General features: G+C 41.0%; 1 protein-coding gene across 1 annotated transcript in view; it reads left to right on the top strand.

Annotated features, from left to right (window-relative positions):
• Positions 1 to 11,127, top strand: part of rnf13 (ring finger protein 13) — a 37,980-nt gene extending 26,853 nt beyond the window's left edge. Inside the window, exons 5-10 of the mRNA XM_015041482.1 lie at positions 116 to 203; positions 916 to 1,006; positions 1,452 to 1,557; positions 2,573 to 2,666; positions 9,682 to 9,762; positions 9,974 to 11,127. Coding sequence (XP_014896968.1) covers positions 116 to 203; positions 916 to 1,006; positions 1,452 to 1,557; positions 2,573 to 2,666; positions 9,682 to 9,762; positions 9,974 to 10,332 — 819 coding nt within the window. The 3' untranslated portion in view covers positions 10,333 to 11,127. The remainder of the gene's footprint in view (positions 1 to 115; positions 204 to 915; positions 1,007 to 1,451; positions 1,558 to 2,572; positions 2,667 to 9,681; positions 9,763 to 9,973) is intronic.
• The last annotated feature ends 488 nt before the right edge of the window (positions 11,128 to 11,615 follow it).

Raw genomic sequence — 11,615 nt, 5'->3', positions numbered from 1 at the left:
GATTGCTGCACTTGATTTTTCCAAGTCATTAATTGTAACTCGTTAGTCAACAGTGCTCTGATTTTCTCTACAAAAGCGTGTTTTCCCTTCATCAGAATGTTTTCTCTCCACTCAGGTCCTCAATGCACAAAAAGCTGGATATAAGGCGGCCATTGTTCACAATGTGGACTCTGATGACTTAATCAGCATGGGATCCAACGATTGTAAGTTAATGCACTCTTGTAGCCCTCGCATGCTGACTAATCCTGAATATTCAGTATCTTGATTGTTAAACAAGAGGAAAAAGTCCAGGCGCAAATGTTCTGTAGCGAGGTTCTGGTGCCGCTGATGTTACAGACTGTGTGCAGCACCACCTTTAGAGGCTTTCTTCTGTCCTTTTGAGCGACCAGATGTGTCAATGTCAATGTGAGCAAAGGGATTTTTTTAACTTAAACGGACCATTTCACTTCCCCTTTGAAAAGCTGTAGTTATTGTTTAATGAGTGCAGAAATGGCAGCAAACAGAAAACATTTTATTTATTCTTAACGTATCCCCTGAACCAAAGCTTTTGATTAAAATAAACAGAACTGAAATTTCATCCACCTTACCGATTTTACTGAGACTGTGTAATTGTAGGATGGGTCTACTGATTAGCGTTGAGAACAAATGAGATAAAAATTACTCCAGTGGAAAAAAATATATTACCAAATGATAAACATTGATTAGAAAAGCTGCTGAGCAGGAGACATGTTATTGCATAAATAGGCTGTAGTTTATTAGTCAATCCAAAGCAAACACACATAACATTTTGAGATCAGGTTAGCAGCAGCTCTATAATAAAAGCTAAAACAGCAGTTTTTTTTCTAATTTTCTGTAAACACACCATTTCTTTTTGCCTGTATTTACATGATGAATGTATTGTTTTCCTGTTTTTAGTGGATGTTCTGAAGCAGATAGTTATTCCCTCTGCATTTGTGAGTGAGCTCACCGCCAATGCTCTCAAAGACGACTACATGTACGACAAAGGGTGAGTCTGAGCCCGAAGGTCCGTCTTAACAGAAACCATTTCCTTCTCAGCTTCTCTAAATGCTGTTTGCAATGCTAAAATTGATGCTCGTTTTAAATAGTGTCTGAATCTCGCTGTGAAACGTCGTCGATGCTGCTGATGTGATGTGTTCCGGTTTTGGAAGGCCTCCTTGTGAGCTCAGCATTAAGATCAGCTGGTGTGTTTGTGTGTGTCAGCTTTATGCTTTTCCTGTCATGTGAATAAACGGCAAACATGTCGTTGGCACAGTTTTGAGTACAAGTCTTCCTGGCGAACAGAAGCTGAGGAAATCCTCACTGAATAATGTGTAGCGATAGAATCGATGCGAACAGCTCCAGTGAGAAAATAAGCTGCCGTGATGTAGCTTTGACATGTTAAAAGGTTGATGATTTTTTTTTTTTAATGCGTTTTCTGCCTGTTTCACCAGAGGACACCTGGTCCTGATCCCAGACTTCAGCCTCCCTCTGGAGTATTACCTGATCCCCTTCCTCATCATAGTGGGGATCTGCCTCATCCTCATTGTTGTTTTCATGGTAAAGCCTTTGTTTCGAAACTCATTTTACTGGCATTAAAGTGTGCTTTGAGCTCTGACTGGCCAAAGTTTGGTTTCCAAGCTCATTATATTGTATTTTTTTTATGCCTTGCCGCAGGTAGAAATGAGAGATTATTCTTTAAGGAACTAATTTCTGATCTCTGGCTCTTTTGACCTGATTATATCAGTTTAGCCACAATTTTAATTCCTGTTCAAGTGTTGTAATAGATAAAGGTGTAGGCACAATGTTCAGAAATATCAATTGTTTAATCATTTTAAAATAAACATAAGTCTTGCTCTCGCTTGCTCTGTCGCAGCCAGAATGACCTGCACACATCTCATAGAAAATACCGTTTCCTTTAAAAAAGCTTCCTCTTAATCATCGCTGCTTTATTTAGTGACACTCTTTCCAAAAAAGCAACTAGTATCAAATTGATCAACTTTTTATGTTGTTATTGGAGTCTTACGTGAAAGCACATATCGTTCTCAATGCACTGACTCAAAACAGTCAAAGGCAGCCCAGTCCTTATGTAACTATCCATCACAGCTGTATCAAGGTCAGACAACATTTTTATGTTGGAAATAAAATTAAAATAAAGCACATTTTATGCTGTTTTTACTTGTGTCCTACGATTAATACTCTCTTCTACATTAAAATTACATGCAATGGTCAGTTATGCAAATTATATATCGTTTTGCAACTCTTCAGACAGCAGCTAGTTATTTTGCCTTCAGAGCCGTTTTCAGCAGTGCTCCATGTTGATTTTAAACACTTCACTGATGTGGAAAACACTCCAACTTCCTCTTTAGGTCAGTCTGGTTGTTGCTTAAATATGATGCTTTCGCTGCTTGGGAAAAGGTCCGGTTATTGAGTTTTGAACCTATTTGGGTTAAATCCAAAAATCATCTGATTCGTGGTCACCAGTCAATTTCCTCAGTGCATTTCTAGTGATGGGCCTGCTTTAGCTCCTTATCCCTAAAATCCTGAAGGACTTTTGTTTCACGTTTCAAACCAGATCACAAAGTTCGTCCAGGATCGACGCAGAGCTCGGAGAAGTCGTCTGAGGAAGGATCAGCTGAAGAAACTTCCCATCCACAAGTTCAAGAAAGGTAAGGTGTCCTCAAACATCGTCTATCAAAGTGAAAATAACAGTAACATTTAACATAATCTAAATATACACAAAACACAGGCGGTATTTCATATTAAACTAAAAAACAATGAAGATAATTCATGGAAAATTACATCAGAGAAAATATTTTTTTTTCCCTCTTCGAGGAATGTCTTTGACTTCCTGACAACACCTCAACACTCCACTTTATATAGAACCAGTCACACTGAAACTATTCCCATAAAAACATACTGGTGAGCCTGGTCCAGACATCAAGCCTTTGACTCGTCAACATTCGGCCGCGTTGCCGTTTCCTCGGCTTTTCCTCACGCGATCCGAGCCAGGAAGAAAACACCATCCATTCATTTGTATGGCCCATCTCTCCTCACCACAGCTCCGCACCTTGGAGTTAATCGGATTAATGTGGGCTTGATTTCTCCACAAAGCCCACTGCTGCAGATTAGAGCTCGTCTCTGTTGAAACTGGACACATGACTGCTGATTTGGAATGTAACTTTTAAAGTTTGGTGGGGTTTTTTTTTTTTTTGAGGGAGTTTGAGCTGCTTTTTTGTTTTATTGTAAAGACAGACGGAGGAAGCGAAGATGTCATACAGGGACTGCTGCATCAAACTGCAGCTTCTTCGGAGGTTTTATTAGACGACACCCTCTGTGGGTTTGAAATAAACTATGAAAAGTCCTTTTTGTGGCGTAACATGTGGAGGTTTTCCCTGCTTGCCGTGTTTCCTCTTGCAGCTCTGCTTTGCAGACTGGAGAGCAGTGACTTCAGTCAGCTGTGCTGGGAGACACCGGGGGAGCTTTGGAGAAAATAGGTGGTGCATAATAAGTATTTCCCTCTCTTCCCCCGCCGCAAAGCTTCAAAGTGAAGTGGCTGATTGAGCCGAGCCGCTAGGACCCGCCCAGAGAGCACAGACACATGTTCAGCAGCAAATCAGCTATGAACCATGACTGTTGCTCACATTAGCCGAGTCATGGCTGCGTCTGCGAGGCGAGCGGACGCAGGGTTTGCACGGTCTGCTTTGGCCTCTGTTACAGGGAGTCCAGGAAAATAAATAAATAAATAAATAAATAAATAAATAAAGAGGCTCTGGGGTTCTCGTTTGCACTTTCTGCCAGCTGAGTCAGAGCGTTTGGCTGTAAAAGACGGGGACACCAAATCTCTGCCTAATCATTTTTAAAGCCGTTCTCTGGAGCGGCGCTAGTTTGGCACAAACTCATCGCTCTGATTTGACCCTGGGGCGCTGCTGGAGTTTTCTGAGGACTGGGGTGTCTAAAGTTGTGGCCTTCGACCAAAATGAACAAAGACAGTGAATCTGATCTGCAAGCACAGATGGTTGATGCAAAGAGACACTGTTCTGTTATTTATAAAATTAAACTACTTTATCTTTGTCATCATTATAGTCTTGCATATTTGGAGTATTCTTTGAAAAATGACTGGAAATGTATTTCTCCATTTTAATTTTTCTCTAATTATATTTCTCTTTTCGAGTTTCTCTCAGCTTGGCAGTTTTGGGTCTCATGGGCAAACATTTGGTCAGTGCTGTCTTAGAGGGTGTAACGTCCAGCAGCTAAGAAGAAAATGACTTGGCTTTGACTGATTCTAGCATCTTTGTTTCTGAAGTTTAGAATCAGAAAGAGAGCAGATTTTAATCTGCAGCATTTTCTGCCTCTGCTGTTGTCATCCTGCACCATTTTGGAGTTCATGCCTGAACTTTATGCCGGTTTATATACGGTCAGCAGAGCATGGACAAATCATTTCAAGCAAAACGCATTTCAAAATTTGCTTAAAGTTGCAACATATCAGTTTGTATAAACCTATTTTCTATTCAAATTTTAAACAAAAAACAAATTTACTTTTATGTTTTAGAATAAAGAAAAATATGAAACCTTAAATTATAACAATTTTTTAAAGGAAACTTTCATATTGCCTAAAGAAAAAAAAATATAATAAATAAATGAATCCCTCAATCATTAGTGTCATTCTGTTGTTAACATTCTGTGCAGATATTGCATGGAAACTGCTGCCACTCGCCTTTTTTGTTACATTCACATAGGAAGCAGAGGTTTTGAGTTTTGCTTCATTTATTGAACAAAAATAAAACTTTTCCAATGTTTGACCTGCCGATCCTCTATTAGAGACTATCAATGGAAAATTTAACAATTACTATCTCTAAACAATTCATTGGTGTGTCTTTGTCAAAAACATTGAACTAAACCTTTTTCACATCAACTCATTAAATCACAATGAGCATTTCCAGTTATTTCTAGAGAATTGTTTGTAGAGATGTGAAGGTGTCGTCCCCCGCTGCTGCTGCTGCTGCTGCCGCCGCTGCTGCTGCTGCTGCCGCTGCTGCTGCTGCGCTGGCAGGATTTCTTCCTGCTGATGAAACACTTCTACCCACCTTCATGGTTGTTTCACACATTTCTTGATTCTGCTTCTTTGTGAAACTGGTTTGGATCTTTACAGATACGCCGATGCCAATTTCTGGCTTTCTGTGAGCCTGGACTTGATTGTCATGGTTTAGTTTTTTTCTAAGGATAGAAAAAAGTTGCATCAGGGTCAAATCTGATGGAAAATTGGCTGATTTCTCTTTCTAATAAAAACAAAATAAAAAAAAATAGCTGCGTCTCAACTTTTATTATCTCTAACATTCTTCTTTATGAATATGTCATGCATTTCTAATAATGAGCTGGTGTGCAGCATCCAACTTGCATGTATGTGAACAGAAAGCCTCATGCTGATGTGAATATCAAACAGTGTGTCTTTCTGTATGTATAATACACAATGCCTTAATGGAAATCATGCCACCCATGTAATTAGCACACAATAGCAGCCCGAGCAGCGTCCTCCAACAGAGGATCTGTGTCAGTGTGTGCAGGATTATGTAATAGCTGCTGTCCTGGCTGTCAGAGTGTGCCGCTGCCCTGCCGTTAACTTGACTTATGATCAGGGTTTATTACAGAGCCTTACATCATCCTCACTCACTGGCTGGTTTGGGTTGTTCAGACTGGCTTTCTGACGGAACGTTTTAGACAGAATCTGGACTGTTCCTCTGATCCCTCCTTGGTTATGATGACTCACTCCATTCCTCTCTGCGGCGCTCTGCATCCAAACAGTGGGCAGAGATCCTGAAGCACACCCACAGAGAGAGCACACCAGCTGCAGTGTGTGTGTGGAGCATGTTGATGTCAGTTCTGAGAAGCTCTCTCTCTCTCTGTGTGTGTGTGTGTGTGTGTGTGTGTGCGTGCCAGTCAGTCCGGTCTGGTTGGTTCCTGTTGTGGCGTGCTGGAGATGGATTTTTTTCCCCTTTATACTATTTTTTTTTCTGTCACACTTGCTTTCATTTGCTTGCTCGCTCTAACTCCCCCAGACACATTCATCGCTCATCCCAAGTTCAGTGGGCCAGCGTGGCTCCTTTGAGAGCCAGGAATGCTGACATCCTGCACGATTAATGAGAAAGAGGAGCTTCTAGAGTTTTACCAGCACAATCTGGGCTCAAACGGTTAAATGCAACAGATTCCCAGCAACTGAATATAAATCCCGATCTCTTTAGGTTAAGTAAAATATGCATTGGTGGCCACATTTAGTGGCTGCCATGGGGGGAAAAAATGTGTAAAATATTTAAATTCATCTTTTAGCGCAGTAGCATGAGACACACTGTGAAAATGAAAGCTTTAAATTGACCACAGAGGGGTAAAACTAAATCAAGTTTTTTTTTTTTTTACAAAAATTGACAACTAGAACATTTCTGAAGAAATCTGAATGGGGGCCGCTAAACTGTGCATGTCGGTTGCACCCGCATCAAAATTAGCAACAGTGCTGGGTTATTTAAAATGTAGCATGTGGTTTACAACTAGCATAATGTAATCCATTCAGTATCCAAACAATATTGTCTAAGCTAAAATTAACAACAATGCTAAGGTTAGCAACGTTCTCAATAGCATGTGGAGTACTATTAGCATATTGACTAACACGGACTTACTCCATTCAATATGCTAACATTGGTGTCCAAGCTTTAATTAGCTAAAATGCTAATGTTGGCTAAATAAAGGTTTAGCTAAAATGCTGTCAGTTGCCGGTGGGCTTTCACTGTCATATTGACTTCCATTAACTCATTCCATTCAGTTTGCTAAACTTAGCTTAGATTTCAAAAATTAGCTAAAAGCACATCTTTTAGCTATAAGGCTAACATTAGCATGAGGACTTTCTCAAGCATGTTAAGCGACTAGCATGTTGATGCTGCCTTTAGAATGTGTGTTATCACAAGCATGGAGCCTCTAACCCAAGCCGGTATCCCATTGTACTCTTTTTCTCAGCATAATATGTAGATAAAAAACAATGATGCTTTTGTTTTGAAAATTTGAGTAAGCTTCATTTTAAAAACTTACCACTCGCATGTGTAACATTGGTTGGGTTAAAACAGTCATATAAAACCCAAAGCTGCAATTACCCTATTTTGTAGGGTATGTGTTGGTCTTATTTTGAAAGTCCAGTGTTTAGGTTCTCCAAGTCTTGTGAGTCATATGGAACCTACTTCTTTTGGTCATCTGCCATCTTGATTCTTGGCAGTGTTCTCCAGCTGGTCATAACCAGAACCGGTTATGAACTCTATCCTCGTCTGTGTTCTGTTGTTTTGGTAATGAATAAGCCTGTGTCAACTGACCTGTGAGAGATACACACAGGTGCAGTCTTTCTATCCGGGCCAGCTAATTTGACTCAAAAAAAAAAAAAAAAAATCACCCGGTCTGATCAGGATCTTCCCTCTCAGGAACCACAAGAGGTATGGGAAAATGATCAAAGCGTGTACGAGGGTAAAAAAAATGTTTTCATTTCCTTTATTTAACCAGGTAAACCAGGTTGAGATCTAGATCTAATTTTCAAGAGTCATCTCTTTTCACATCTCTACCTCATTCACAGTGAGAGGGAGATGGTGTGTGCTGGGTGCTCAGATGATGAATGGCTGGGAGTTCCCTCTACCTCTGACATCCATACGCTCTGAAGCGCTTTGACAGAAAACAATCAGCCCCTGAGCAATTTCAAAATGATTTTATGGAAGCAGACGTTCAGGATGATAACATGAACATGCATCATCTTGGGAGAGCGATATTTGTAGGTGTTCGGGTGAGTTAAACAGTGTAGCCAATCGGCATTTAATGTCTGTTGCACTCTGAAATCCGACCTTTTAACATCGTTCCTTCACACTGTACAAAAAGAAACACATTTGATTTGACTGATAAAGTAATATTTAAGCACACAACTGCTATCCTGAAGTTCTCCTTTTGTGGTTCTCTACAATCTAGAGGGCCATAGAAATAGCTATGGCGTACCGGATTTGGCCCGAGGGCCTTGAGTTTGAGGCATGCTCCAGGAAAACAGAATCATGTATTACTATTTAGAGGTTCATAGAACTTTTGATGGACTTTAAAATAGTAAAATAAAGATTTTTTTAAAAAAATATTTGAGCTACATTTTTTTTTTAGGGAAGAATTTTTGCTAAAAACCAACTAGAACATTTTCACCACTGTTACATAAAGGTTGCATTTTTCTACATTTCTTCCAAGGGAGATTATAATACTGCATTAAATACATAATTACTAGAAATATCATAAAATACTATATGTTCCAAAGACCCTTTTATAAACACTTACTGTAGATCAAATTTCTATTCAAGCTGCTGTAGATTTTATCTGCCGCTCTTGTGTAAACAGATACACAGCTCACACTTGAGTTAAAGGTACTAGAAGCTGAGAATCGTGTCTATGATCAAAGTTGGGTGTATGAATATGTCGCTTTTAAGCGTTTAAAATCTTCAGGTTTCATATTCATCTTTAAACGTTGTCCAAACAGAAGAAAGTGTTTAGATGGTAACCAGCCCTGTTCAGTGTCTCTGCAGTCTGTGGAGTTCAGAAAGCCACCAAACTTTTTTGTATTTTCCTGCTTCTCTTAGAATAGCTCCCGAATTGCTACAGATCAGCAGTTCCTGAGTGTATTCTGGACCCGTGCCTGCATTAACACCGTCTCCCGTTCACCCCCACTGTCCAGCTCTGTTGGAGAGGAGGAAGGTTTGATCATGAAGACGGTTGTTGAGGACGGCGGTTCTATTTCTGCTTGCGATCTAAAGGAAATGGAGCTGAAAGTGTAAAGAGGAAGGGGGCCGTGGGCAAGCTGCTGATGCATGGAGAGAAAAGGAAGAGGGGAGGAGGTTTCGATGCGACTCCCCTTCCTTATACGGTCACATGCAGCCCTGGCACTGACACAGAGTCCAGCAAGGGAAAGCATACTCTTTTAAAGCTTACATAAACACGCAGGCCGCCGCCCCCCAGCAAGGAAGAGAAGGGGAAGGAAAACCGAAGAGGAACTCTGAGGAATCTGGAAGGGAGTACAGAGACAAATTCCTGAACTTTCGGCGCGTGCACAAGAGGCTTTGCAGCACTTATTGCATCAGAGGCTGTGCAGCCTGCTGGCTATGGACCAGTCTGGCTGGGTGGGACGGACGGGTGGGATCAGGGACATATTTGGACAAAGAATGGAGGGAAACCCAACTTGTGAGGAAGCAGAGTTTTTAATTGCCTGGTGCATCGTGGAGCTGCCTCAAGGCTTTTGATCTCCTACAGAGGACTTTAACAGGGCCTTATAAAAGTATTAATGTTTTGTCATGTTAAATCTCCAGACAAACCAATGTGTTTTAGGAGACACATCCATAGAAAACAGGACAAAAACCCTTCGAGGTTCATTTTTTTTAACAAAACAAATCTGTAAACTGTGATGTGTTTGTACCCCGTTTACTCTGATGCCTTTAAATTTAATCCGGTACCACAGATCGCCTTCAGAAGTCACCTCTTTAGCTGAGTTCAGCCCTTCATTCATCACACCAAGTCCGATGAGGTGTCTGACTTGGTGGGGCAGTGAACTGCCCCTGCTTGTAGCTTGTGGGAAAATCGGTAAATGATACAAAAGTTTCATATCAAACTGCTCAACGCCAAATATTTTCATTTCAGGGGATAACTATGATGTCTGTGCCATCTGCCTGGATGAATATGAGGATGGCGATAAACTCAGAGTCCTGCCGTGCTCTCATGGTGAGTATGCTCAAGTTTATCAATATATTTAAAAACAATGACTAAAGTGATGGACAGACCGAAAGTTAAAAAATGACCACATAGTACAAAAAGACAGCATCACCAAGGAGAATAAAACTTCCTGGACTCAGTTGCCTAGGAAGGCTTTGCCCAGGATACTGACATTCGGAAAGGAAGCTTGTGTTTTCTAAACCTGACGCTCTTCTCCTAGCTTACCACAGCAAGTGTGTGGACCCCTGGCTGACCAAAACCAGGAAGACGTGTCCTGTGTGCAAGCAGAAGGTGGTCCCCTCTCAGGGCGACTCGGATTCGGATTCGGAGGAGGGGGACAGCGGCCCCGACGAGAACGAGGTGTCCGAGAGCACGCCCCTGCTGCGCTCCCAGGCCTCGACCAGCGCCCACTCTTTCGGCACCATGTCGGGAGCGTCACGCTCGGAGCAGGACTCCTCCGAGTACGACGACGACGACGAGCTGGACAGCAGCGACAGCGAGGAGGAGGTTACCGTGGAGACGGTCGTGGTGCAGATGCAGCAGCCGTGCTCCCACGAGCACGACTCACCCCGAGCTTGACTGGCACCCTCGCATCCGCAGAGACTTTATGGGAAAACGGATCCATCATCTCTGTTCTTCTGCCACTGCTTACATTAGGCTCCTGTCCTGTGTAGGAGTTCAGACATGTTTTAACCCGAGAGGACCCGACTACAGTAGACTGCTACACTGTATTTATTCATGGAAAAGAGCCATGAAAAGGTTCCAGCTGCCCTCACCATGCCTGACAGAGAGCAGCATAAATATTGTCTGTATATGTAAAGTATAAATCACAAGAAGCTCCATATTAACCTTTGATTACCTTCAATCCTACATGTATATATACATAGAAGCACTTCGACATGAACTGAACCACTATGCAGCACTCGCAGCGTTTCAGCTCACAGCAGTACTGTGTTGCCAATGTATTTCTAGCCTGATGTTTTTCGGGAGTTTAGACGCCGACGTCTTTTGTGCCACAGTTTTTCTGTTACCACTGACTGACATGGAGTGAAGCACAAGTCAGTCTGGACCGACAGACTAATTTAAGACGAAAAGAAAACAAAAGAATGTGCTTTCTACGATGCATCACATTTTGTTTTGCGTTAGTGTTCCCCACTCCCTGTGGTACATCTTTTGGCTGCTGCTGCTTCTTTTCTTTCTTTTTTTTTTTTATAAACCTGGGTATATGTTTTGTAGGAAAAGTGCAGGATTTTCCTGTTTAATTCACACAATAATTCCTGTTGCCTTTTTAGTTGTATTTTTGTCCCGTTTTCTTCCTGCTCATGTACATTTGTTCTCAACGAATCATGTCAATAAATAACCCTGAACTACAAATGTTGATTCCAGTTAATGTTTTACTTACATTTGCAAAGATCCAGTTGCCTCCATCCACCAGTTCTGGTTTTGTTTTCAAGCATATTAATGGAAAGTTGAGTGGAAGGAAAAAAGTACTTTAAACAGAACCTTGCAGTTTTGAAAAGCAAAACTTGTTTTTTTAAGATTGGTATACGCTACAGTACCTCTAATCCAGAGCAATAGAAATATAGAGTAATAAGTTAAATTTTTTTTAATTACTGAAATGATCTTAGGTTGTGGATGTGAACTTGTATATTCCTATTCATTCACACAATATTCCATACATTTCTAGATTTCCTTTTTAAAATAAGGCATTCAGGATGATACAAAATGTTTACTTTGAAAGTGCTTGGGCATTTCTCAAAGGTGTGATTAAAGTTATCTTCTGATTTAAAGGTGTAAAGGGTCATTTCACCACTTTTTATTCATCTGAATTGTGTCAGAACAAGCCTAAAATATTTCTAAAA

Source organism: Poecilia latipinna, unplaced genomic scaffold, assembly GCF_001443285.1.
Source record: "Poecilia latipinna isolate Pla-1442-1.1 unplaced genomic scaffold, P_latipinna-1.0 Scaffold2, whole genome shotgun sequence".
Classification (NCBI taxonomy): Eukaryota; Metazoa; Chordata; class Actinopteri; order Cyprinodontiformes; family Poeciliidae; genus Poecilia; species Poecilia latipinna.
This window is presented reverse-complemented; position numbering and strand designations above follow the sequence as displayed.